This window comes from Suncus etruscus, chromosome 4 (genome assembly GCF_024139225.1).
Source record: "Suncus etruscus isolate mSunEtr1 chromosome 4, mSunEtr1.pri.cur, whole genome shotgun sequence".
NCBI classification, from domain to species: domain Eukaryota; kingdom Metazoa; phylum Chordata; class Mammalia; order Eulipotyphla; family Soricidae; genus Suncus; species Suncus etruscus.
Genome location: NC_064851.1, coordinates 12,378,880 through 12,406,734, shown reverse-complemented (window position 1 = coordinate 12,406,734; position 27,855 = coordinate 12,378,880). Strand labels below are relative to the sequence as shown.

General features: G+C 41.1%; 1 protein-coding gene and 1 non-coding gene across 2 annotated transcripts; both read right to left on the bottom strand.

The window, feature by feature from the left end:
• Positions 1–454: 454 nt before the first annotated feature.
• DYRK4 (dual specificity tyrosine phosphorylation regulated kinase 4) lies at positions 455–27,855 on the bottom strand. Its single transcript, XM_049772486.1, has 14 exons — positions 27,769–27,855; positions 26,089–26,169; positions 25,121–25,246; positions 23,390–23,522; positions 21,350–21,517; positions 16,912–17,053; positions 16,470–16,610; positions 14,902–15,040; positions 10,687–10,768; positions 4,230–4,402; positions 4,034–4,094; positions 3,368–3,497; positions 2,601–2,776; positions 455–693 (listed from the first exon to the last, which is right to left on the bottom strand). Exons 1-14 carry the CDS (start codon positions 27,853–27,855, stop codon positions 455–457), a joined length of 1,878 nt encoding a protein of 625 aa, XP_049628443.1.
• On the bottom strand, positions 19,496–19,635 carry LOC126007692 (small nucleolar RNA SNORA72). Its single transcript, XR_007495190.1, has one exon. It is a non-coding gene; the product is annotated as a small nucleolar RNA SNORA72 (small nucleolar RNA).

Here is a 27,855-nt window from a genome sequence, read left to right as displayed (position 1 = left end):
CCTTGGTGATTAGCATGATTTTGGATTTGGCTTTCATCATTTTCAATCAAGAACCATGAATAATAGAACCACAGCTATTTGGGATAAGGAAAACACTTTATTAACAGTTCTATTAGTGTTGCTCTAATACTGAGCACTTACACTCCTCTCTCTCTCTCTCTCTCTCTTTTACACACACACACACACACACACACACACCTCCAGTATTTTATCTGGGTTATTTATTTTTTAGGGGGAGGGATAAGTAGGGCATATACATACAAGGACCTAAACTCCATTCCTCATCTAAGCAGAATCATGCCAGTTGGCCAATTGAATAGAATTGTTGTTTTCTTAAACAAAGCTTTATGCATTAAAAAAAAACAACAATCTGAAGTATTGTACAATAGAAGTGCTGTCTCTACTACAAATCACTGTGGGTGGAAAGAAATAGGGCACCCACCCTCATTAAAGGTCATACAATAGGTGGCAAAATAATCTTGCTCTTGGGTGTGGAGTTTTTCGTTGCTTCTGGGGAGGCCTTGGATTCAGCAGACTTGGTGATTGTTTCAGACTTTACGGATGTTTCAATGAGTCTAGGCAGATGGACAACCTCTTCGGTGCGTGTGAGGGTGTGGTGCGGATCACTTGAATTCTGCGTGTGCTTACATGCTCCATCTTTAATTTTGTCCAAAACATCTTTCACGATCCCATCTGCCAAAAGAAAGCCAGGACATAGGAATAAGTGTTCAGGTGCTAATTAATCTTTTCCCCCCTTCTTTTAAGTAAAAAAAGTAAAACAAAACTGACATAGGGTCTCTCTGTTGCTTCAAAGTTACTTTTATTTTTAATAATATCTTTATTTGAACACCATGATTACAAACACGACTTTAATTGGGTTTCAGCCATAAAAAGAACAACCCCCTTCACCAGTGCAATATTTCCACCACCAAAGCTCCCCCTCTCTATCCTACACCATCCCCTGCCTGTATTCGAGACAGGCATTTACCTCTCTCACTCATTAACATTGTCATCATAGTGTTTAGTGTATTATATCTCTAACTGCACTCAGCCCTTTTTGTGGTGAGCTTCATATCAGGAGCCAGTCCTTCCAGCCTTTATCTCTGGACATTATACAATAATGTCTTTTAGTTTTCTTAAAACACATAGATAAGTGAGACTATTCTGTATCTCTCCCTCTGACTTATTTCACTCAGCATAATAGTTTCCATGTCCATCCATGTATAGGAAAATTTCATGACTTCCTCTCTCCTGATGGCTGCAAATTTCATTATGTATATGTACCACAGTTTCTTTAGCCATTCGTCTGTTAAAGTGTATATTGGTTGTTTCCAGAGTCTGTCTATTGTAAATAGTGTTGCAATGAATATAGGTGTGAGGAAGGGATTTTTGTATTGCGTTTTTGTGTTCCTAGGAGTGGGATAGCTGGATCATATGGGAGCTCAATTTCCAGATTTTGGAGGAATCTCCATATTGTTTTTTATAAGGGCTGGACTAGACAGCACTCCCATCAGCAGTGAAGGAAAGTTCCTTCCTCCCCACATTCTCGCTAGCACTGATTGTTCTTGTTCTTTGTGATGTGTACCAGTCTCTGTGGTGTGAGATGGTATCTCATTGTTGTTTTGATTTGAGACGCTAATTAGTCTTAACTGTCTTTGAGGCTACAAACTACTTAAGGGAAAATCCTGGTTTAAATTATATAAAAGCTAGTCCTTTGTAAAGTACATTCTATGTGTCAGGCAGTACACTAAGCACAATACATGTACCAGCTCATTTCTTCCTTTCAGCCACCATATGTAGTAATACCTATCATGAGATTTATTTATATCCTCATATATGAAGAAGAGCATGCATTGACATTTGAAGGAAAGTGCCAGAATCACACTTGATAAACAGTAAGTCAGAACTAAATCCCATGACCACATATATAAAACAATAGGTTGTGCTGCGCATAAAAATTTTTGAAAAATTTTATAATCTCCATAAAAATGCAAGAAATGATTATAGCTCATACAGAGGAGATGTAGTGGGGAAAAAAAGGAGGGAAAGGGAATTGAAAATGGGAATAAAAAAAAAGTCTTAACAGTGATGGGAAGAGAGTGTTATAGAGAAACCAGCTGGCATAAGGGCCAGAACAGTGGAGCATCAGTAGAATATTTACCTTGCACGTAGCTGACTTAGGATGGACTGTGGTTCTATCCCCTTCTGTCCCATATGGTACCCCAAGCCGGGGCAATTTCTGAGCACATAGCCAGAAATAACCCCTAGTGTCACTGGGTGTGGCCCCAAAAAATAAAATAAAAAAGAGAGAGAAAAAAAGAGAAAAATATCTCTAGAAAGTGGTAATGAGGGACTGGAGCAATTGTACAGTAGGTAAAGTGCTTGCCTTGCACTCAACCAACCCAGGTTTGATACCTGGCATCCTATATGGTCCCCCAAGTTCCCAAGTGCAGAACTAGAAGTAAGCCTTGATGTGGCCCCCAAAATAAATAACTCGATTCCCAGATTTTCAGTTCAAAAAAAAAATCAATGTGGAAATTTTCCAGAGGTGCCTGGCTCTCAGACTACAAAAACAGAGTTGATTAGTGGGAATTCTGTACCTTTTTTGCCAATGTAATGATGCCCTGGAACCTTATCTTTCCTTGTTTCACAGGGGAAATAGAGACTGGAGTTTTTCAGGGTCTGAGCCCTGGACCGGGGTTTGAAGTTTCGCTGTTCATGAATCCAAGCGTGCTTGAGGGCTTGGTCAGGGGTCATGCGAAGAGAAGGTTCCCATCTAGATATCAACCAAACCCAATATAGGTAAATTGTTGTGTTTTCCTTGTTATTAAATGAAACATTTTCACTGATCCCATAAATAAACTAAGATATAAAAAGTGGTTCCTTCTTAAAGATCACATTTAAGTCATGTTAAAATTCCAAGGTATCAGAGAAGAGAAATGATGATTCATTATTTTTAATTACCTAGACAACAACTAGGAATAATTAGAAAATGGGTGTGATAAGCCAAGATATTAGAGTCCCAAACTCTCAGTCCCTAGATATTCCCATATGATCACCTGCCTCTGTGCTCAGGAATCATGCTTAGTGGGCCAAGGAAAGTCAGGGATGGAACAGAGGTTGGGCATGTGCAAAGCAAGTGTCCTATCCAGTGTACTATCTCTCTGATCACAAGGTATCTCTTTGATCTTAGTAAAATGAACTAGATTCCATTGGCTACATGTTTCTATATTTTATGGGAATTTATTATAAGGACTTTTTAATATATATTTATATTAATATCTTTATTTAAACACCTTGATTACAAATATGATTGTAGTTGGGTTTCAGTCATGTAAAGAATACCTCAAGTCCCCAACAAACTCACATCAAACACCTTCTGAGGAAATCCAGGAAGCTGTGGTCATAAGTTTTCAGCACCATCGTGAGGTCCTTGGAATCTGGGTATCTTTTTTTCCCCCTTTTGTTGGTTATATGTTTAGGAAAACCTTTGGAATCTTTAGAGATACAACATTGTGTGTTTAGTTCCAGGTTAAATATTCAGCGGTCACATCATAGCTCTTCGACCATACTTAGAGTTGTTTTTGCTATCTTCACACTCTCTATTCTATACCAACTCCCTCCCCGTGCCCCCCCCACACACACCCCTGACCTATCCAACAGCCTCAGCCAGCCTGAAAAAAATCAATAAAATAATCCAGTAAAGAAAATTGACCACACACAGTTTTTCTTGCTCTTCAGTATACTCCAAGCCTCCTTCCCATGATCTCTACCCAAACCAATCATGATTTAACTGGCACAACATAAGTAAAATAATCAGGATGGTATTAGTTATTACACAACTAAATCTGAAGTGGCACAATCACTCAGCTCTGAAGAAAGAAAAAAGAAACTGTCCACCCCTTGATTGTCTGTGCATTATTCCTTCCCCAATAGTAAAGACTTGGAAACACCCCGGAGTATAATAAAATAGTCACAGGGTAGAGGGGAGGAAAGAGACAGAGACATCTAGTATGGGATCTGGGGGACTTACCAAAGAAGGTCTGTCTCCTGGAGGCTGTTTGAATGAAGTGGCGTGGTGGCAGGCCCAGCACCTTCAACAATCACAGCGTGGGGGCTCACTCATGTGAAGCATTGGGAGTATTTCACATTCAAAATAACTGTGTGTGCTCATATAATCGAAAATGAAAGATGCACAAGTTTCCCCCCACATCCCGACTCCCTCTCACCTCCATGATGCAGGCCAGCTGGTCTACCTCATTCTCTCCTGGGAACAGAGGGTAGCCCGTGTACAGTTCGGCCATGATGCAACCCAGGCTCCACATATCAATGGCCATGTTGTAGGAATGACCAAGGATCACTTCTGGGGATCGGTAGAACCGACTCTGGATATAGGTGTACACTGCAGAAAACAAGAGAGAGAAATCATGTGAAGGAAAGCTCATTTTCACCAGGTTGAGCCTGGGAGTAGATGAAAGATCATTAAACCTTCCCCCCATATCTTACTCTGTGAGGGTTTGCAGGAAGATGCGAAGATAAGCAGAACTTTTAGCCAACCCCTGTTTTAATCCCTGGCACTGAGCACTGCATATGGTACCCTGAGCACTTCTAGGAGTGTCCCCTGAGAACAGAGCCAGGAGTAGCCACGGGACACTGCCAGCAATAGGAAAAAAATCAAATTCAAGATAATGAGCAAGACTTCAAAGCTATGTTGTATACCTAATTTCAGATTCTCCCATTGCAACTGTTCCCTTCATGCAAGAGAAGACCAAGTGCAGCCCCGAATGCAGTTCTTCTAGTCTGCTTCAAGTGTGAGGTGCATCCTCCCAAAACAGATATGAACAAGTAGATAAGCCAGGTCACAATAACAGGGAATGTGGTTACAGTTACGAGGTCAATAAGCAGCTAGTTCTCAGGAATAATCAACAGATGATTATTTTCAGAGGGAGGACCCCAGTTTTGGACCTGACTAATTAGGGGAATTCTGTAATTTCAGAAGGGGCCCCATTTCTAGATGGGACTGGTTAATTGAATTTCTACAATCCAATGAGCAAGCATGATAGGAGCTGATCTCTGCAGCAATAAAGCAAGCTATTCATCCAAGTTTAGCTGAAGGGGAGAGTTGGGATGGGCCCATCGAGCAGGGTACTTACTTAAGACTAATAGGGTGGGGTTAGGGAAGGGGGGGTCTCTGTAAAAGAAAGACAGCCAAGACTCCAGAACTATGGGTCAGCAATAATGTTCATGTGGGTTTTTTGTTTGTTTGTTTGTTTTGGGGGGCCACACCCAGCGTCACTCATGGGTTACTCCTGGCTATGTGCTCAGAAATTGCTCCTGGCAGGCTCGGGGGACCATATGGGATACCGGGAATCAAACCCAGGTCAGTCCTGGGCAGCCACATGCAAACAAACACCCTACCTCTTTGCTCTTGTTCCGGCCCCAGTGTTCATGTTTTTGAGCCAAGGTTTCACAACAGACACAAAAGAGTAATAGAAAGCTAAATTTTAAATAGTCAGATTCTGGGGTGTTGTGTATTTGTTGTAATATTGTTTTTGTAACTATGTGTTTGGGGTTAGGTAGTGTTACATTATTATTATTGTTATTATTATTTTATTGTACACTATTATTGTTTGTTTACAAAAAAGGGGGAATTGTGTATTTGTTGTAATATTGTTTTTGCCTGTCATCCACCTGGATCTTCCATGTGGGGGTGATTAAGGAAAGAAATAAATTGTTGCCTCCCCAACAAGCTAGTTATTTCTTTCCTTAATCACCCCCACCTGGAAGATCCAGGTGGGACAACAGGCAAAAAACAATATTACAACAAATACACAACACTGGGGTTGATAACTTCTGAAAGTCCTGTAATGTATCAATGGTGGATGTGCATTAAAATTTAGAAAGCAAACCAAATGCATGCTCTAAGCATGTAGACCCAATACATTTAGTATGCACTGTGTCATATGCTAGAAAGTCTAGGAAGCAAAGTTCAGTGAAATATCAGCAGATGAGACTGTTAGAGGGTATTATAAAAGTCCAGATTTTCTAAACACAAGTGAAGAGACTAAAATCAGGGAAGTGCAACTGTCAAGTTATTACCATGTGATTCTGTAGGATTGTCTGGATGGGGATGGGGATAGGCAGGAAATCTATAATAACTTCTGGTATTATGGTTAAAAGTGCTATACTTATTTATTATAAAATAAAGATTTAAATCAAACCTTTGGGGGTAATTAAAAAATTTTATACTCTGCTAGACCCCAAAATGATTTGAGGAACCTTGCAATTATAGTATATATATATATATGTATATATGTATATATGTGTGTATATATATCCAGGGAAATAATTTATTTAGGTTTTAAAATACTTTTGTTTTGTTTCATTTATCTAAGATGGTACAATAAATTCCTGATGCTTGGGGAATTAAATATGAAGTATCAGAAAACTGAACCAGGGCCTTCAGCATGCAAAGAATGCACTCATCCCATTTAGATGTAACAAGGAAACTCACTGTGCTGTGCAAAACTGAACTAACATTTTCAATAGAGGCTTGTCCCAGGAGTTTGTTCAGACCCACCCAAGTCTGAATAGCTTCAGTCTCAGATCTCAAAAATGCATAATTTCTTTTTTTTAAATTCAGACCTCTTTTTAATGGCATGAACAAGTCAGATCAAAATGGATTAAAGACCTTGATATCAGTCTTGAACCCATAAAGTACATGAAGAAAAATGTAGGCAGAATACACTATGACATTAAAGCTAAAGGCATTATTAAGGATGAAGCAACTCTGACAAGCAAGTGAAAGCAAGGATAAATTAATGGGACTATATTAAACTAAAAATCTTCTGCACCTCAGAGAAAATGATTGACAAGATATAGACTACCCACAGAATAAGAGAACTATTTACTCAATACCCATATGATAAGGGGTTAGTATCTAAGATATATAAGGCCCTGGCTTAAGAAAAAATAATCTACCCCCATCGAAAAATGTGAAGACAATATCAACATACATTTTATCAAAGAAGAAATACAGATACACTATGAAATACACCAAAAAATTCTCCACATTATTAATCAGGGAGATGCAAATCAAAACAACAATGAGATATCATCTCATACCCACAGACATAGCACATATTATAAAGAACAAGAACAACCAGTGCTGGTGCAGATGTGGGGATAAAGGGACTTTCATTCATTGCTGGTGGAAATGTAAACTGTCTAGCCTTTTTGGAAAATGTTATGAATATTCCTAAAAAAAATAGAAATTGAACTTCCATATAACCAAGCATTACTACTCCTAGCATTATGCCCTAGGAGCCCCAAAACACAATGTAGAAAAGCCCTCTGCATTCTTATGCTCATCACAACTCTATTCATAATAGCCCAAATCTGGAAACAACTCACTTGCCCTAAAATAGGTAAGTGGCTAAAGAAACTTTGATACATCTTGGGGCCGGCGAGGTGGAGCTAGAGGGAAGGTGTCTTCCTTGCAAGCGCTAGCCAAGGAAGGACCGCGGTTTGGACCCCACAAGCCAGGGGCAATTTCTGAGCGCTTAGCCAGGAGCAATCCCTAAGCATCATACATACCCCCCCCCAAAAAAAAAAAACCAAAAAAGAAAAGAAAAGAAAAGAAAAGAAAAAGAAACTTTGATATATCTAAACAATAGAATAGTATGCAGCTTTTAGAAAAAATGAAGTCATGAAATTTTCTTATACATGGACAATATGGAGAGTGTTGTGCTGAGTCAAATGAGTCAGAGCAAGAGGGATAACTCTATATGAGTGATTGAATTCATTGTGGGACATAAAAGAAAGATAATATGGTAATAGTATCCAGGGATAATAGATATGAGGACCAGGAGGACCAGTCCATGGTAGGAAGTTTGCCACAGAGAGAGGAAGTACAATTAGGGTAGAAAAGGAACCATTATGACAATGATAGTTGAAAATGATCGCTCTGAACAAGAGATGGGTGCATAAAGGAAATAAAGTAATGCGTATGACACCCCTTCAGCAACGATATTGCAAACCATGGTGTCTGAAAGAAAAAGGAAGAGAGAGAGGGGTGGGAGAGAAAGAGAGAGAGAGGGAGGGGGGCAGGATGAAAGGCAGAATGGAATGGAAACTGGGGATACTGGTGGTGAGAAAATTAAATTGGTGAAGGGATGGGTGTCTAAAACTCAATCATGAACAATTTTGTAACGATATATGCTAGGGTAATTCAAGCAAATAATATATTAAAAATAAATATAAATGAAAAGGAACAAAAACATACAATAGGTATTCCTAAGTTATGTAAGTGCAGAAACTAATAAAGTTTTATTTTCTGTCACCTGATATTTTTGTACTCTTAAATAAAAATTAGCCAATTTAAATGCTTAAATAAATTATTTTAGTAAATAATCAGACCATAATGTTCCAATTACTGTTAGTACTTTACAAATAAACCACATAAATGTCTGACATTTCCAGCTTTGAAAAATGCCTGAGGATGGCTGAACTTATGGTCTATAAACTCACCTACAGGTTGCAAACCTTGCTGAGCTCTTTAAGGTCTTTTATTGTTTTCTTTTTTTAATATGTGACTTAAGTTTCATAATTTACAAAAGAAGGTGGTAAGTGTTTGATGCTAAAAATGACTATATTTTTAGTTAAAGAATAAAATAAAACCTCTGACAGGTTTTTTTTTGGAAAGAATAATAATCATGAAAAGACTGAAATTATTAGGCATATGCCTCCTGTTTTGCTGACAGTAGATAGCTAACTAGTGGTTTTGTGTTTTTTTTCCTTGTTTCTCCTTTTATTTGTTTATTTATTTTTATAAGAATTTATTCAAGAGACAAAATTGATTAACATAATGAGGTAAACTAACATAACATAATATAGTGACATAACATATAATATAATTGATATAATAATAATACATGGAAGTCAAAGAAAGTTTCTGATTAAAAACACAATTTTTTTCCATAATGGCTTACATATCTTTCACTGTAGTATTTTAGGTATATATTAACATTGAATCAGGGGAATACCCATCACCAACTATGTCCTCCCCCCATTCCAGTTCCCTTTCTACAACCCATATACCCCACCATCACCCCCCCCCCGGGCTGCTAGAGTAGGTGGACCCCTCTTTGACTGGCTTACTATTAGTGATCACATATCTGTTTGGTCCTGGAACCCTCCCTTGTTTCCCCCTCTATTTAAGAGGCAGAGCTAGAAAAATCGAGGTATGTGGTTTTGTTTGAAGGAAAAAAAAGCAATAGATTGGGGTACAAAATAAGAGGAAAAAAAAAAGGTCGTAAGTCAAAATGGGCTGAAAATGGGCAGAGTCCCTCTAGAGGCTTCCAACCTCAGTTTGAGAGAGGACATGAAAAAGGTAATTGAGATACCACAACAATACAGAAAAAAATATCGAATTAAATAACCGGTGAACACTACAGCAATAAAGACAGTCACCACACAATAGTCTCAGTTCTGAAATCAAATCATGCTGGAGTGCAAAAAGAAAGAGAAAGACAAGACAAAATAATATAAAATAATATTGGAGACATCAATAATAGTAGTCTCCACACCAAAACAAAGACGTCAAAAAAAATCAATTGATCGATAAATAAACATGTGGAAAAATGATTGTTTTGTGCTTTTTTTTTTCTCCTTTTCTTTATTCCCCTGCATAGGCACAGTAACTATTGGGGTTATTGTAGAGGGAATTCCCTTGACCTAGGAGACACAGGGTTTCTCCACCCCTGAAGTATACTGTCATGGGATTAACTCTAGACTCCTAAAAATGCATAATTTCTTAAACATGCATCTCTATTCCTTAGGTCAGTACCTGAGAAAGGTGCTTAACTACCGTATTTGCTGGCGTATAAGATGACCGGGCGTATAAGACAACCCCCTAATTTTGCAGTTAAAACATAGGTTTAGGCCTATATTCGCTGTATCAGACAGAACGTTCCTGTGCTGCAACTGTATGTACCACAGTGAGCCAATCACAACAAGCAAAGGTTCAAAGGTTCTACTGGAATAGACTTCCTCTCTGACTCTGGCCCATCTGAGCAGGCTTTTGACAGTGTAGATTCGGTACAGAACATTGTCTAATTTGCATGCATCAAAAGCCTCCTTGGATTGACTGAGTCAGAGAGGCGGTCTGAGCAGCCTTGCAGAGATTGGTGCAGGATCCAGTTGGAAAATTCGTTTCATGGCAATATCCAGACAATTTTTGTTTAGCGGCATATTGAAACATTTTTGGGGATATACTCGACATATAAGACGACCCCCGATTTTCAGTTGACTTTTTTTTGTTTCAAAAGTCGTCTTATACGCCGGCAAATACGGGTAATGAGGAACAGGGTTTGGGGCTTGAGTTTTATATTGGTGATGTGGGAGAGATGTGTAGCTATAAAACCCAAAGAAGCACCCTTCAACAACACCGAAGATTTAAGCAGCAACCACCAAATTTTGTAATGTGCCTGTGAAGATAACAGGCAGGGAGTGAAGAGTAAGGGGAGTCACAGATGATTGAATTTGAGAACGCTGGTGATAGGAGTTGACATTGGTGGTGGGCTTGGTATTAAAATTTGATATGCCTAAAATGCAACTATCAAAAATGTTGTAAATCATTTTTTAAATGAAAAACATTTAAAAATAAAATTATTTAAATGGGCCTACCTTTCTGGTCCTCATAACAACTTGATCCAAAGTCAATAACTTTAACAGAAACTTGACCCTTCTGGTATAACACTATATTCTCCTAGAAAGAAGAGAATCAGCTGTCATCAGGCTGTCTAAGGCAATTGACCCTTTCGAGACCTATTGTCCTTCAAAATCAGGTATAGAGTGGCAATCTGAGCCATGGTTTAAGCTGACAGTGATTTTAAGGACAGTTAGCAAGCACATTAGGAGAAGAGGCTGTGATATTTCACATAGTTAATCAGCAGGCACTTAAAATATAAAGTTGGGACACTTTCCTATTCTATTTTTGCTAATGTTGTCTCCTTTACTAAAAGACTTGAAACTGTTTTTTGTTTTTGAGGGTTTCTTTGGTTGGTTTGTTTGCTTGTTTTGGGATCACATCCAGCAACGTTCAGGGAATCCTCCTGACTCTGCACTCAGAAATAGTTCCATTGCTCCTGGCAGGCTTAGGGACCATATGGGATGCTGGGAGAAGAACTCAGGTCCTTCCCAGGTTGGCCACGTGCAAGGCAAATGCCTATACTGCTGTGTTATCGCTCAAGTCCCCCTTAAACTGTTTGGTTTTTTTTTTGGGGGGGGGGTCACACCCGGTGGTGCTCAGGGGTTACTCCTGGCTGTCTGCTCAGAAATAGCTCCTGGCAGGCACGGGGGACCATATGGGACACCGGGATTCGAACCAACCACCTTTGGTCCTGGAACGGCTGCTTGCAAGGCAAACGCCGCTCTGCTATCTCTCCGGGCCCTTAAACTGTTTTTCTAATGTCATTTTTCCTGGGCACATTTTGTCACCTGAATTTTATTCTAAAAGACCTAAATTCTTTTGCCCTGGTAATGATCCCAACCTTGGGGTTGTGTGTGTGTGTGTGTGTGTGTGTGTGTGTGTGTTTTGATTTCCCATAGTCAAGATGTGACCCCTTCCAAGTGGAGACCTCCCACCCTAGTCTCCAAATCTCACTGCCCTCTTCCTCCCTCTGCCGGTTTTGCCTCTGGCCCACACCTCCTCTTTGAGTCTAGTACTTGATACATGGAAGCATTTTCTCTGTGTGTGTGTGTGTGTGTGTGTGTGTGTATTTGGGGCACACCCAGCTATGCTCAGGGTTACTCCTAGCTCTGCAATCAGGTTTCAGGGACAATATGTGATGCTGGGGATTGAACCTGGGTTGGTTGCATGTAAGGCAAATGCCCTAACTGCTGTGCTATCACTGGTCCCATGGAAGCATTTCTTTTGTATATATGTTTTCTCTTTCTCCATTTAGATGATGTAATCTTTAAAGAATGTGAATTAATTTTTGTAGTCCTTGGCATCTAGTTCTATACTTCATTTGCATCAGGCTTTAGAAGTATCAAGGATTTAATTTGATGTTTCCGTGAAATATTCCACAAATACACACTCTCTCTCTCTCTCTCTCTCTCTCTCTCTCTCTCTCTCACACATATACACACACTCTGAAATGCTGCTAAAACAGTAGAAGACTAAAAAAATAAAAACCCATGATTTGAGATTTTTATGTTGACTTGAGGGGTAATGGGTAAAGTCAGTCATTCAGCACTGACTAGAAGATTAGAAGGCAGAATTTCTAGGTTCAGAGAGAGTGCAGGGGTTAAGCATTTGCCTTGCATGAAGGTAGTACCATTTCAAATACCCACAATAGCTTGTGGTCCTCCAAACACCACCAGTGCTAACTAACTCTTAAGCACAAAGCCAACAGTAGTCTCTGAGCACCACAGGGTATGGCCCTCAATGCTTCCTCTCACATCCCAAAAAGGCAGAGCTCTATATAGCCTCCTCTAAACCGGGTGAAAGATTACAGTTTTCATTGTGTTTCCAGTAGCAGATAAATAGCTTCTTATTGAATATCTTAACATTCCAAATATACTATAGCAGGATCTGAAGCTTCTGGCACCACAAATTACGAAAACTACAAATTTAACCAATAGCACCCAATAGAAAAATTATTTATATTAACTGAAAGAGTCATTGGTAAAAGTCTTAACAGAGCAAGAGTTTCTAGTGTATCTTTAGCCGAATGGGAAATCTCCTTAATTAGATATTTTTTGGGGGATGATGTTCCCCTTTGATGGGCAAAACTAGATCTAATGAGAAAATGCATTTTAGCATCATTAACTTGAACATTACATTCAACTGAACAGGCCTGTTGTTTATTTATTTGTTTGTTTCTTTTGAATTGTCACCTACTCTTCTAGGGTGTGTGTGTGTGTGTGTGTGTGTGTGTGTGTGTGTGTGTGTGTGTGTGTGTGTGTGTGTGCCTCTTAAATTGGGCAGCTTTTGTTTAGTCTACTTGATCGTTTTTTCAGGAGAATCTATGACTTGATCACTTGCAACACTATGTGTCTTTTGAATTTCTTTGGTGACCATCAGTCCTCTCTAAGTCCAAGCACTATGGATGCCATGATCCTTTGCTGCTGTAGAAAATTAGAAAGTAATTATAGAGAACAAATCAATGTATCCTTCATTCATAAAAGGCTTCACGAGACACTCTTTAAAGAACACCTTTAACTCGGCCATCTTCTTTTTGGGTGGGGCCAAGCAATTCTTAGGGAGTCTCAGAATCTACTCCTAGTGATTCAGGGCCTCCTGGACTGAATATTTCAGTACTAGGACCCGGTGATGCTAAAGGTTGGTAGATCAACCTTTGCCAATGTAAAGTGAGAGCATGTAAAATCTTGAATACATAATTATATCCAATACATGTCGCCCACAATCCCTGAGCTATCTTCCTAGCCTTATCTTGATAGTCTTTCATTGCTAAACTATCACAAAAACTCAATGGATGGTGTGTGTGCATGTGCGCGTGCGTGCGTGCGTGCGTGTGTGTGTGTGTGTGTGTGTGTGTGTGTGTGTGTGTGTGTGTGTGTGTGTGTAGACCGGGGATGGGTAGCTCATTCTCAGTGAATCTCAACCAATGGGGTTCAAGGTTCATTTGGTTTTTTGTTTTTTTTTTTTTTTGGTTTTTGGGCCACACCCTGTGACGCTCAGGGGTTACTCTTGGCTATGCGCTCAGAAGTTGCTCCTGGCTTCTTGGGGGACCATATGGGATGCCGGGGGATTGAACCGCGGTCCGTCCTAGGCTAGCGCAGGCAAGGCAGGCACCTTACCTCCAGCGCCACCGCCCGGCCCTCAAGGTTCATTTGGACACTGCAATGCCAGGGGTTATCTGGCACCTCAACAGTGCTCAGGGAACTTCTAGGTCACATCTAACTAGGTGTAGAGAAACATGTGGTGCTGAGGGATTGAACCTTAACCCTGGACTACCCAAAGAATTTGGTTTTGGTTGGCAGTGCTAGGAATTGACATGCTCAGACATACAAAAACATGTTCTCTACAGCTGAGCCACATCCTCAGTTCAAATTTACAGTTCTTTTATTTTAGAGAGGCAAGCCAGGCTGGTGAAGAGGAAACATGTAGGGGGAAACTACATGTCATTGAGAATTAGGTGGTTTTTGTCATTTGTTCCAGTCCCCATGTCTTCAGACCTTTCTATCATTTCCAAAACCCCCTCTGTGTATTCTCTTATAACTTGTCTAATAAGCATTAACTCATTGCCTGTCAGCAATATTGTCAAGTACTGTTAGTTCCTATGAATAAAATGGAAAGAAAATTGGGTCATTCACCTTGGGAGATATTAGCTGAGAGGGGAGTCCAGATAAACAAATTTCAAGCAAACCAATCAATGCTAAGTTGAGAACATGAACTAGGCAATGTTAGAAGGTACATGCGTTTGGGAGTAAAAAAGTGGAGGGCTGGAGAGATAATACAGAGGAGAGGGTGCTTTCCTTACACATAACTGACTTGGGTTCTGATTTTGGGCCTCATATGAACCCCTATACATTACCAGGAATAATTCCTGAGTATAGAGTGTGAGCATTTCTAGATGTGGCCAAAAAAGAAAAATGGCTTGGAATTGGCTGTGCCTTGGTATCAACTTCCAAATAGACTGGTTGCAGGGAGGAGTGCCGCAATGATCCCTATGTCTTCCTGTTGGATCCCCAGGCCTCCCAATAGGTGGGTCATAATCTTCACAGTATCTCACCCAGTTTACAGAACTTTAGAACAGATTTCCACTCAGGATGTTGGCTAGGATGGCAATGCATCCACTGGGGAATGCAAAGGAAAATATTATTTCTGAGGGTGGAAACTAGCTCTCCAGGCAGAATAAAACTTGTACTTACAGGTTTGAGGTCACAGTGAATAATTTTTTCTACATAAAGCATTTGCAAACACTTCAACACAGAAAGGGTAAATCGTCGAATGATTGAGAGACTAAAACCTTGGAAGCTATTATTCTTCAATAACTCATATAAGTTAATTCTAGGAAAGAGAGAAAGAGAATAAGGGACTGATTATATCAAGTTGAATATTGAGCTCGAGCATCAAATGATCCCAGATCACTTAGTTTCAAAGTAGACACATGGCAGACCCTGAGCCAAGCAGATCTTTTGTTCCTCTAAACTCAACTTTCTCCTTAATTGAAAGCAGGTCCCAGGCCAAGCTCTAGGGTGCTCATAACTCAGCAATTTCCCTTGTTTCTTATATGACAATTGTTTCTTTTCTTTTTTTTTTTTTTGCATGAGGTGCGCAAAGATGTTGGATTAATTTTATAAAACAATCAGTTATTCAAGCCTTTACATAGTGATGTGTATCAATTTTTGTCCTAAGAAACTGGGAGTGGGGAGGAAACCTAAGTAGTCTATTTTGCCTAAAAGAGGAGAATTCACTCTGGATACAGAAGGTAGCTTGCATTCTAAGACCATGATAAATGATGCCATCATTGTGTCAACTTTCTTATTCAAATTCTATTCTTATTCAAAAGATAGTGTCAATTTTCTTATTCAAATTCAACAGGTTCCTAGAATTTCCCTATCTTTGAAGTCATTCTCATGGGATGCTCGAGCTTCCTGCTGGAGCTAAGCTATCCTGGACTTCCAACAAATCTCCCCTACACCCCATCACAACCTTGCTGCTTTAGTCACCTCTTTGCTAAGTGCATTCTGCACTTGTATGATATGAATTTAAGGAGAAGGGCTTCTAGAGAGATTAGTGTTCAAAAACAGGGGCTAGAGAGATAGAACAATGGGTAAAGGCATTTGTCTTGCCTTTGGTCAACCCAAGTTCAATCCTTGGCATCCCATGTGGTCACCTGAGTACCATCAGGAATGTTTCCATGAAGCATAGAGCCAGTAGTAAGCCCCGAGCAGAGCCAGATGAGCACCCATCAAAAAAGTAACACTTGATGCCAATATTTTAACCTGATGATGTCAATCTATGTAACTCTGGGTCTTCTTTTACCCCCAAATACCAGCTCTTGTCCATTTCTTTAAACTCTAAGCTTCCTCCCCTACTCTGACATACTGGTCTGTTCCCTTGGGCTCCCACTCTATATGGTTAGAAGACCACACATGGAGCTTTGGTAGCAAAAGAAAGTCCTTTTCTACAAAGCTCAGTTCTGGGATGGAGAACAAAAGTCTGGTTTGGCACACAGAGCCTGGGCAGGTGTATGTCTCCAACTACTGATGAGTGGCAGGCATGACTGAAGGATGGCATGAGGTAAAAAGATTAAGGCCTAAGTCCCCTGGGCTTTCTAGACAACCAAGACAATCTAGACAATCATGTTCATTCTAGTTCATTCTAGTCACTCAGTGTTCACGTCCAGAAAGAAAATCCAGTGTTCTAAAACTTTCTCCTCTCTCCCTTAAGCAGTGTTTGGAATGAGGATAAATTAAAATGCAAGGAAGCTGACCCTAGGAGTTCAAAGGTGATGCAGAGGTGGTTGCGGAAGTAGAAAAAGTCCTTCATATGTACCACATGGTAATTGTTGTCTTTGTCCTTGTCTCTGAGAGCCTCCAGGATCTTCAGCTCCACCAGAGCCTGTTGTTGATATCTGAAATGATTGGGGAGCAGCAGGGAGGGTATAGGGTGGGGAGAGAAGACACAAATGTCACTTTATGCTACAGAAATCAGCCCCATGTCCTCAGATCCTCCCATGACTGGAGGAATCAGAAAGCATGGAGAACTCCACCCTCTTGCTCTATCACAGAAGCAGAAGGTAGGGACAACAGAGGAAAAAGAAAATAAAAAAGAAGAGGAAAAGGTAGAGACATTGGAGAAAGAGACAGAGTTTGAACGAATTGGCCTTAGGAAAGGTCCAGAGTCATGGTCCTCTTCCATTCACAAAGTCCCACCTCTTCTTGTTCCTAATGATCTTCAAGGCTACCAGCTCATTGTTTTTGTGATCCAGGCACTTGGCTACCTGCCCAAAGGACCCTTTGCCGATCATCTCCAGAACCTCATAGCGGTAGGCAATGTGGTCATGTAGAACCTGCAGAAGCCAAACTGGATTGAGGAGGAGTAGAGCCTAGACTCTGGGGCTCCCTAATACTGGGGCGCCTGGAAACCCATCCTCAATTCTTGGCTACTTCTTGGGGGCAGTGTGAGGTCACTCAACTGTACTGTGTTTGTAACTCTCCACCTCCTATCTCTATTATAATGGTAGCAGGACTCAGACTAAAACCCACGTCTCTATAGACCATCCAATATGTAGATTGTTTCCCAGATCCCAGGCCTCCCAGGCGAAGCTGAAGAAAGTTCTCCCAGACTCTCTTCATGGCAGGAGAGAACATAGGACAATCTTTGGGCAACTTGGGTTCTGTTCCCAGTCTTGCTGCTACAACAGGGTCTAAATGTGAGGGACTCTTGGAAAGCAAGTGAGTTGAACACAATGATTTCTCAGGGCCATTGTAGTTTACACACACCATGATTCTTGTGTGCAGCTGAAACTCAGCTTCTGGGGGGGCAATTTCCATGTCTCACCCCTTCAACTAATCACAGAAGATTTTATGCCAGCTCTGTCTCCAATAGGCCTGATCTGGTTTTCCTCTCCACTTATCCAAATGTAATTCTATTTTGGAGATAGCAAAATAGAACTTGAACTTTTCCCACCTAAGAAAATAATGGGTTTCCAAAATCACATCCATGTGCTTCCTTATGCTGGAAATGAAGTGGGAAGCATTTAGTCAAAGCAATAGACAAATTTCAATTAAAAAGACTATGGATTGGGATGGTGGGGACCAGTGGGTAGGAATGGTTCATAGGCAAAAGAGCCTACTTTGCAAGTGTCAGAGAGGCCAATTCCCAAACATGTGTTACACAGGATTTGGTATGTTATTTTGAGAGGGGACACCATGATCATTGATTTATGCTTCAACATTTAAGCATTCCTGACCCCTCAAAACAACCTGTCAAACCAGAAAATCAGAATCTTCTGCTTGCACAATGCCTCTCGGGAAACTCTTATGTGGAATTGAATTACCCTACTTGTATAGATCGTTTACAAAAGGGCAGGAGGCAGGTTCCACAACTATTGTTGTGGAGTCCCCAGGTGTATTTTATGAACTCATATATGCCTCCTACAAACCATGAGTGTGGCTGTATCAACATCATTTGCTCACAGAATCATGCACAAATGTGAACCTGGCAGCTCACCATTTGCAATTGCTTGGCACCTAATAGCAATTTCTCACCTCATGGCAATCAGGAGGGTTTGAGCAACCACAACTAGAGGTTAGAGGGTGATTCCCCCAGTGAACTTGTGTGTGTGTGTGTGTGTGTGTGTGTGAGAGAGAGAGAGAGAGAGAGAGAGAGAGAGAGAGAGAGAGAGAGAGAGAGAGAGAGCATCACCACTAAAAGAGCACTAAAAGAGTGAGACTCCAGGGACCGGCGAGGTGGCGCTAGAGGTAAGGTGTCTGCCTTGCAAGCACTAGCCAAGGAAGGACTGCGGTTCGATCCCCCAGTGTCCCATATGGTCCCCCCAAGCCAGGGGCGATTTCTGAGCACTTAGCCAGGAGTAACCCTTGATTTCAGTGTGGCCCGAAAAACCAAAAAAAAAAAAAGAGAGAGAGAGAATCCATGGGGTCAGAGTGATAGCACAGTGGGTAGGGCATTCATGTGGCACAAAGCCAACCTGGGTTGGATCCTAAGCATCCCATATAGTCCCCTGGTTCAACCAGGAGTAATTTCTGAGTGCAGAGCTAGTAGTAACCCGAGTGCTGCCAGGTGTGGCCCAAAAACAAAAGAGAGAGAGAGAGAGAGAGAGAGATGATGATGATGATGATGATGATGATGATGATGATGTGAAGGAGGAGGAGGAAGAGGAGGAGGAGGAAGACAGAGGGAGGGAGGGAGGAAGTCCTTGAAAACACCACCACCAAGAGTGTGTGGGATTTACAACAATATCAACAGAGGGATGGGAAGAGGGCTGAAACTTAACTCTCTATGATTGAAGAATTGGGTTCCAAGTAATTAGCTTAAAAGTAGTAGTGGCATCCCTATAGAATTTCCTGGGGATGGAATAGAAGAAAGATTGGGCTAAGGACTGGAGGTGAGTTTATACAGAAAAAAATTTAAAGTATTTTTAATTGAATCACTGTGAGATATATTTAAAAAGCTCTTCACCATTGAGTTTCATACAATACTCCAATACCCATCTCTTCATCAGTATACATCTCCTGCTCCCAAACCATCCTGCCTCTATGGTAAACAATTTCCTCTCTGTCTCTCTCCTTTTTTCCCCTTTCTCTTTCTCTTCCCCTTTATATGGGGTGGGCACACCCAGCAATTCTCAGAGGGTTACTCCTGACATCTTAGGGGACCACATAGGATGCCAGAGATCAAACATGGATTGGCCATGTGTAGAGTAAACCCTACCTGCTGTGCTATCTTTCTGGCCTCACTCTCTCTTCTGTTTATTACAAGAAAAAAATTAACCTAATTTATCACCAACACTTATAAGACCAAACCTAAGTAGGTAAAAGGCAAGGTTGGGGGGGCATATGCATAGTTTTATTATAACAAGTGATTTAACATGCCCTGATTATTACAAAATCAGATTAGGAAGAGAGGATTCATGGTATTTGGAAGATTCTTAACCAAAGACCTGTTTACACTGCTGCCTTTGAAATTCTGTGGCTATTTAGTGAGTCTTTTCTTGGGATGAGGGGCTAGAGCTTTCATCAGATTCCCAAAGGGACCTCTGAACTAACATGTTAAAGTAGAGCATGTGTGAAAATCTAAAGCCTTGCTTCTTGAGGTATGACCTAATGAGAACATTATTGGGAAGCTTTTTAGGAATCTGATGATGCTGAGGTTGGAAGTAGGGGAAAACAGCATGTGGTTCTGGGGATCAAATTCAGGGTCTCACCTAGGCTAGGCAGTTGCTCTACTATTTGTTTCCCAAAGTCAAAGGGACATCTTTGTTGCTCAGACTTCATCTAAAAGAATTCACACTGTCCTAGAGGACCAGAATGAGGTTGAGAAAAAGAGGATCCAACCTCAGGGAGCCAGAGGACTTGAGTGCTAAGCTCTAGGGAAGACATTAATTGTTTTTTTATAGTTTTGCTTTCATTCATTTTTGCTTTGCTTAGTTTTGCTATTGTGGATGTAGTGATATTTAAGATAGAATAAAAACCCATCAGTGAATGGGTTGATATGAAGGAGACAGACAAGGAAGATGTACCTAATGCCATACATACTCTGGCTAAGTAGTTCCTTCCTAAACTGATTTGACTAAATACCACCTTTTTAGGAAAAAAAAAATCCCTCAATGATGACCATTCCCCACCCAATTGTTTTGTTTTGGGGCCACACCCAGCAGTGTTCAGGGGTTACTCCTGGCTTGGCATTCAGAAATTACTCCTGGGAGGCTCAGGGGACCATATGAGATGTTTGGGATGGAACCAAAGTCAGCTACTTGCAAGTCGAACACCCTACCACTGTGTTATCACTTCAATCCCAAAACCAGTCTTCCTGGAGAGAACAAACAGAAAGTGCCAGGCAGTTACATCTTCGTTTATTACCAGCATGTCTCACTTTTTGTTTGTTTGTTTTTGTTTTGGGGGCTACACCCGGTAATGATGAGGGGTTACTCCTGACTGAGTTCACAAATTGCTCCTGGCTTGGGGGACCATATGAGGGATCGAATCGACGTCTGTCCTAGGCTATAGCAGGAAAGGCAGACACCTTACCACTTGTGCCACCACTCTGGCTCTTGTGTGTTTGTTTTTGCCACACCCAGCACACTCAGGGCTGTTCCTGGCTCTGCACTCAGGAATCACTCCTGGTGGGCCGAGGACCATATATGATGTCAGGAATCAAACCCAGGTCAGCCACATGCAAGGTCCTACTCACTATACTATCATTCCATCCCTATACATTCCACATTTTTCAAGTGTCCTATTTCCAACCCCTCTAGGGGTATTGTCCACTTGAGAAAAATATTAGTTTGGCCTCTTCCATACAGTTCAGAGATATGTGGGAAAAGAGACTGTGGGAATTCACTTCACCCACACTAGTGACCCCAACATCTCTTGGACAAAGTCAGCCTTCTCTTAGTAAAAAATAGTTCATATATTAGTTGCATCTTTCCCCAGGTTTCAACAGGGCATGCCTGGTTGTGCACCTACTTATGAGACTTCATTCAAGTGAAGGCCTGGTATACTGAAACCCAATGCTACATGGCATCTCGCCCATTTCTGATTTCCCAGCTCATCTTCCCCACCTCCCATTCCATTCCTCCAGGGCCAGCCAGTTTTACTTGAGTCTCTGGTAGTGACCCCCCCCCCCACCTCACCTTTATATAGGACCCACGTTCATCGTCAAAGCATGTTCTGCTGCATTTCTGAGGAGGCACATGGAGTTTCTGAGCGTCGAGTCCCAGAAACCACAGCTCAGTGTAGCCCAGGATTTCACTTTGCTCATATGCAGACAATTGGTTTTTAAAGAACTTGAGGGCTTCTGTGGGGAAAAGACTGCAGTTGTCTGCTAAGTTGAGGGCCTGCTCATACTGGTTTTCCCAGCATGCAGATGGTGATGATCACTCCTAACTCCAGGTCAGCCTTCCCCACAACTAGGATACTCTCCTAAGCAGTTTTAGTTTCATGGATGCAAAGGCAACGCAAATGTCCAGATCTTGAATCGATACCAAAAATCAGAAGGAAAACACAAATGTTGGGGAAGAGTAGAGTTTGGTTTCTAAAGGCCTATAAGTTGTGGTAGTATGGGGAGGAAGAAAGAGCAGTAAACTAAGGGTCAACTATAGTAGGTGACTGATGTGTACAAGTTAACATGGTATTAAGCTAGATAGAGAGAGTCTTTGCAAAGTACATGGTCTTCAGGGACCATGAAGGAGGCCCATAATGAACCGCTTAAGAAAGGAACTTGAATGTACCTACAGAGTCCAGGCTATATTAACTCTGTAGATGAGGGGAGATTGCAATTCCCTCCCACAACAAAAGACTCATGCTTGAGGTCTTTTCTAGTCTATACTGGCCATCGGACAACAGGGCACTGGTAGCCCGTAGGTGAGATTTTCTCATGAATGAGACAGAGATTCAATGTTCAATAAACAGTACTCTGAGGATATAAACCAGAAATAGGGCATGGGGGAAGACACTCTGTTATCTGTTACCACCTTCAGAAGAAGTATTGCAGTAGAGTGGATGGTAGGAGGAAGGGGGACAGAAGTAAGATCCCAGGAGCCAAGATCTCTATTTTCATAGATGTGAAAGGCAGTTGGGTTTGAGTTCACTCAAGTTTCATTAGTGGACCAGAGGACAACCAAGGCCCAAGAGAACGAGTTGAGGTGGGGAAGAGTAGCTGGAGTGCAGAACTGGGATGATCACCTCATGGGTAGCTTCTAAGACAGTGAAGGAAAGGAAGGGGCTAACTGCCTTCATTTAGTCATCAGATCGTGTGAGTACTGTGGTCAGGGTTCAAGATATCAGGAGACTCTTCCTGGAAACTCTTCTGCATCTCTGAATCCTTTATAGAGCCTAGTTCCTGGCCAAGAACCTATGTAAGGTGAGCTTTCCAGGTCAGGACCATATGCAGTTGCCAAGCACTATTGGCAGTTCTTTCAGAGGGATAGATGGGAAGTAGCAGCTGCCTCTCAACACCAGCCTCAGTGCTCTGCCTGACCAAATACACAGAAGTCAATACTAAAGTCTCTTGAGAGTCAGCTCCAAGGATTCAGGCTCTCCAGGCCAACCTGGCTCTTAGAGTCACCAAATGCAGGAAGTCTCTCAGGTCCTGGCTGCAAGATTCTTTCTGCCACTCAGACTTTTTCCGCTCTTAATCTTACCTCCTCCTCAAGCTAAGAGGAAACTGGCTCCTAGTCTGTGAGACCATTTCCTAGGTGGCCAGCCCACAGGAAAACAAAAGGAAACATGAAATCCCATGAATCCAAATCATAGAAGAAATCATCCAAGTAGCACAAAGTGACCCCAACATCTTCTGGAATGCCTTTGGGGTCTTAGTCATAGAGCTGGGCAGCAGGGATGAGAAATAGGGCCTTCTTTTTAGCTTCCAGTGTAGGTTACCGTCCTAATCCAAGCACTGCACATGGCCCCTCAAGAAACACTAAGGTTCACTCCTGAATGCAAAAGTAGGAGTAGTTCCTGGAGCAGTCAGGTGTGGTGCCAAAACCAACAACAACAACAACAATAACAACAAAACAACCAATCAATTTTAAAAAATGATGAATTTGGACTATTATTTCCCCTTAAGCTTGTTTCTTTAAAGCACTCCTCCAACACCTGGCAGCTCAGCCCAGATGTTTTTGCCCTGACTCCCACCCCAGTCCCCTTGGCTAAAACCCTAAAGGCATACCTGAGGCTGTCAGGGGTACTTTTGTGTTCTTGGCTGGTTTCTCCTCTGATTTGGATGCATGGGATTTAGTGCTACTTTGGAAAGTTGATTGTGAAGTTGTGTGTTCAGAGGACAATAAGTGCATCTGCGTATCCTGTTGAGGGAAAGAAACCCCAATGATAGGCTATTTAGATTTCACCAGGGTGTCCTAAACCATTTATCTGACCAAATACACACACACAAACCACCACCACCACCACCACCACCACCACCACCACCACCACCACCACCACCACCACCAGATCCCTATATCTTTCTCTTTAGGGAGAACAAGCAATGAGGACACAGTAGAATTTCACTGTTCCTCTCAACTGTCTTCTCTGAGAGACCCACACAAATAAGTTAAAAATGGACAACCCCAGCAACATCAGAGTGCAGGAAAACGCTAGTGAGAAGATTTTATTTTTAACTGCTACCCTTGAGAAGGCCATTTATTTAACTACATAGAGTGACTTGCCCAGGCTGGAGGTGTAGCTCCATTTGCCATGCATATGTGAGGTACTGGGTTCAAGCCCTGGAACTGCCAAAAAAAAGAAGAAAGAAAGAAAGAAAGAAAGAAAGAAAGAAAGAAAGAAAGAAAGAAAGAAAGAAAGAAAGAAAGAAAGAAAGAAAGAAAGAAAGAAAGAAAGAAAGAAAGAAAGAAAGAAAGAAATAAAGAAAGAAAGAAAGAAAGAAAGAGAGAGAGAAAGAGAGAAAGAGAGAAAGAAAGAAAGAAAGAGAAAGAAAGAGAGAGAAAGAAAGAAAAGAAGAAAGAAAGAAAGAAAGAAAGAAAGAAAGAAAGAAAGAAAGAAAGAAAGAAAGAGAAAGAAAGAAGAAAGAAAGAGAGAGAAGATGAGAAAGAGAAAGAGAGAAGAAAAGAGAGAGAAAGAGAGAGAGAAAGAGAAAGAAAGAGATGAAAGAAAGAAAGAAAGAAAGAAAGAAAGAAAGAAAGAAAGAAAGAAAGAAAGAAAGAAAGAAAGAAAGAAAGAAAGAAAGGAGAGAGAAAGAAAGAAGAAAGAAAGAAAAAGAAAGAGAGAGAAAGAAAGAAAGAAAGAAAGAAAGAAAGAAAGAAAGAAAGAAAGAAAGAAAGAAGAGAAAGAAAGAAAGAAAGAAAGAAAGAAAGAAAGAAAGAAAGAAAGAAAGAAAGAAAGAAGAGAGAGAAGAAAGAAAGAAAGAAAGAGAGAAAGAAAGAAAGTAGAAAGAAAGAAAGAAAGAAAGAAAGATAGAAAGAAAGAAGAAAGAAAAGAAAGAAAGAAGAAAGAAGAAAGAAAGAAAGAAAGAAAGAAAGAAAGAAAAGAGGGAGGGAGGGAGGAAGAAATTAAGAAAAAAGGAAAAAAAGAAAAAAATAGTCACGTCTGAATGTACAAAAAATTAACTACCTCTCTAACCCCTCTATACTTTCTCACATTCTTTCAATGGGTCTTTACAGAAACACAACAGGGGAACAGAGTTCAAATATTTGTACACCAGACTCTTCATCTTTCCTCTATGAATTTTTATGGCAAGGTTGGAGAATGCCCCCTTGGTAGATGAGAGAAATGACTGATTTGTTGAAAGTCACATTGATTTTTCAAAGTGAAAGCGGGGCTAAACCTGCCTTTAGCTGACATTAAACTTTCCATACCACCAGACCTCTTCTAAATCCTGGCTCTGTACTAAAATCAAGTTCTTTTTCTACTTGCTTTGGGAACCACGTCTACTCCCTATATTTACCTGATACAGTAGCGGTGACTTCAGCAATATTTTGTTGCCGATATGTGGAAAGTTAACCATATTCTTCTTCTCTTTGTTTTCCACAGAAGGGAGTGAAGGAATACAGGGAATGTTGGGGTTTAAAGTCTATGGAGGGAAAATTGAGATAGGTTACAACTATCTCCAAGGAATTTTTTTCTTCCAGCTTTCTCTCTACAGATAGAGGAATCTAATTAAAATCAGGCTATTGTTAAAAGTTCTGGGAAAGGGGCCCGGAGAGATAGCACAGCAGCGTTTGCCTTGCAAGCAGCCAATCCAGGACCAAAGGTGGTTGGTTCAAATCCCGGTGTCCCCTATGGCCCCCCGTGCCTGCCAGGAGTTGTTTCTGAGCAGACAGCCAGGAGTAACCCCTGAGCACCGCCGGGTGTGGCCCAAAATCAAACAAAAACAAAACAAAACAGAAAAAATGTTCTGAGAAAGAAAAGCAGAGTGGTATGGTACATGGACCAAAGTTTTTATACCTAGCTCTTCTGTAATCCTTGAACAGGCTACTGAAAGAGTTTCTTAAATTTTGATGACCTCATTACTACTGTGGGGACAAAAATGAGCTCTACGTGAGAAGGCTTTTGTGAGGTAAATGAGTATCTAGAATATGTCAGTGTTCACTATTATCATCATAATTCCAGTAGCAATCACCCTACCACAAAAGTTCTTTCTTTGTGTTTTCATCTTTCTTGGTCATGTAAGCTTCCATTGATTTGACCTAGACCTATGGATCCCTGCCTATCTCGATGCATGGATTTGGAGAGCAATAATCTGACTCTCAATGAACAGGAACATTTAAAATTGTGTGGAGGTAAAGCATGATGATGTCAAGAGAGCACATTCATCATGTTATGGTGGGGTGATCCAAAATGCCTCTTAGCTATCCTGCCTACCCTTCCCTGCCTCTACCCTCTGCTAGAGACGAGACTATCACTACTTCCTACCTTACGTAAAAATTGGGTCATTCTAAAGTTCTTGGTCTTGCAAGGAGGTTTCTGGGCTTGAACCAAAGGCTTACTCTCAACCTGGAACAAATTAAAAGAGAATTAAGACCAGAGATATAGTATAGGTGTTAAAGCACTGATATTGCATCCCCATTTGGTCCCTACATTGCATATGGCCCCAAGTACCTTCAGGTGTCACTCCTGGGTACAAATCCAGGAATTATCTCTGATCACCAACAGTGTCCCAAATAAATAACCAAATTCAGAGACAGAAGAGAGAATACAGAAGCTAGGGTATCTCTGGCATCACATATGGACTCCTGAGCTGCCTCCACTCTGCCCACCCAAGCAAATGAGAGAATTGAAGTCCTTTTACAAGGTCCCACCTCTTTCTGCTAGAGTCATATAGCTTCACCCCAATAAATAAGTTATATTCAAAGTCAGCTCTCTCCTTACTCCAAAGCTAGTCAGAATTAGCACACAGAAATACTGAATGAATATGAAAGTATATGATAAAAACCCAAGTCATTCTAATAGTATGTATCCTGTGTTAACTTGTTTTATGGTTTTCACACTTAAAAACTCCAAATCTTTTACCCCCTTAACCCTCCTGTCTGTGTGAATTCTTTGCTGCGGATAAATATTACCAAGACCTCCCCACAAAAGGGGACATGAGGATGGAAATCAATTTCTCATTCTGGGAGCTCTTTGTGGACACACAAACAATCAAGGAGTAAACGGGACCCAACAAATGGGGCAACAACTCTTTGTTTAAACAAAATCTCAACTAGAAGATATAGTCATGGGAAAGTACTAAAAGGCTGAGCTTCACTTGCTAAAGAAAATGCTTAGTCTTGCCAGGAAATTCTCTAAGTAGTTCTGAAGTGCCTTAGAAGAACTCACTTGAATATAGAATCCTAGGCTCAACACTGGTGAGACTAAACATAGGTATAAGAAGTCGGAACATGGGGCTGGAGCGGTGGTACAAGAGGTAAGGTGTCTGCCTAGGACAGACATCGGTTTGATCCCCTGGAGTCCCATATGTCCCCCAGGCCAGGAGCTATTTCTGAGCGCATAACCAGGAGTAACCTCTGAGCATCACCGGGTGTGGGCCAAAAAAAATTAAAATTAAAAACAGAGGTTGGAGCAATAACACAGTGGGTAGGATGTTTGTCTTGCATGAGGTCGACCTGGGTTCGCTTCCGGCATTCCATATGGTCCCCTAAGCCTGCCAAGAGCAATTTCTGAATAACCCCTAAGTGCCACCGGTTGACCCTTCCCAAATGTAAATTAAATTAAAAAATAAATTAAAAATAGGTATAAGACTACAGTTAGGGCAGAGAAGGGACCACTATGACAATGATCATTGGAAATGATCATACTGGACAAGAACTGAGTACAGAAAAGAGATAAAGTGATATGCATGATACCCCTTTAGTAATTATATAGCAAACCATGTCTAAAGGAAAAAGGAGACAGAGAGAGAGAGAGAGAGAGAGAGAGAGACAGAGAGAGTGTGTGTGTGTGTGTGTGTATGAGAGAGAGAGAGAGAAAGAGTAAGTAGTTTCTGATGTTGAGAGATAGTACAGTACAGAGGTTAAGTGCTTTCCTTGCATGCATGGTGAAGTATCCAGAATCGCATATGGTCTGAGCATCATCCCTTGACCCAAGGCCCCTTACCTTCACAGAGGTATTATTTTGTTTCTTTTTTCCTCTCAAAGCCGGGAAGGATGTGAGAGAGTATTTCTTTGTCTTTTTAGCATCCAT

Bases quoted from the DNA above. Each gene is read 5' to 3' on its own strand.
- DYRK4 (XM_049772486.1), bottom strand. From the start codon at position 27,855: ATGGATGCTAAAAAGACAAAGAAATACTCTCTCACATCCTTCCCGGCT. The intron at 17,054-21,349 runs GGTGGGGGGGGG...CAGTTTGGCTTC, and splicing joins TGGGTCCTATATAAAGGTGA to TGCAGGTTCTACATGACCAC. The intron at 3,498-4,033 runs GTAAGTCCCCCA...GTATCTCTAAAG, and splicing joins CAGGAGACAGACCTTCTTTG to ATTCCAAAGGTTTTCCTAAA.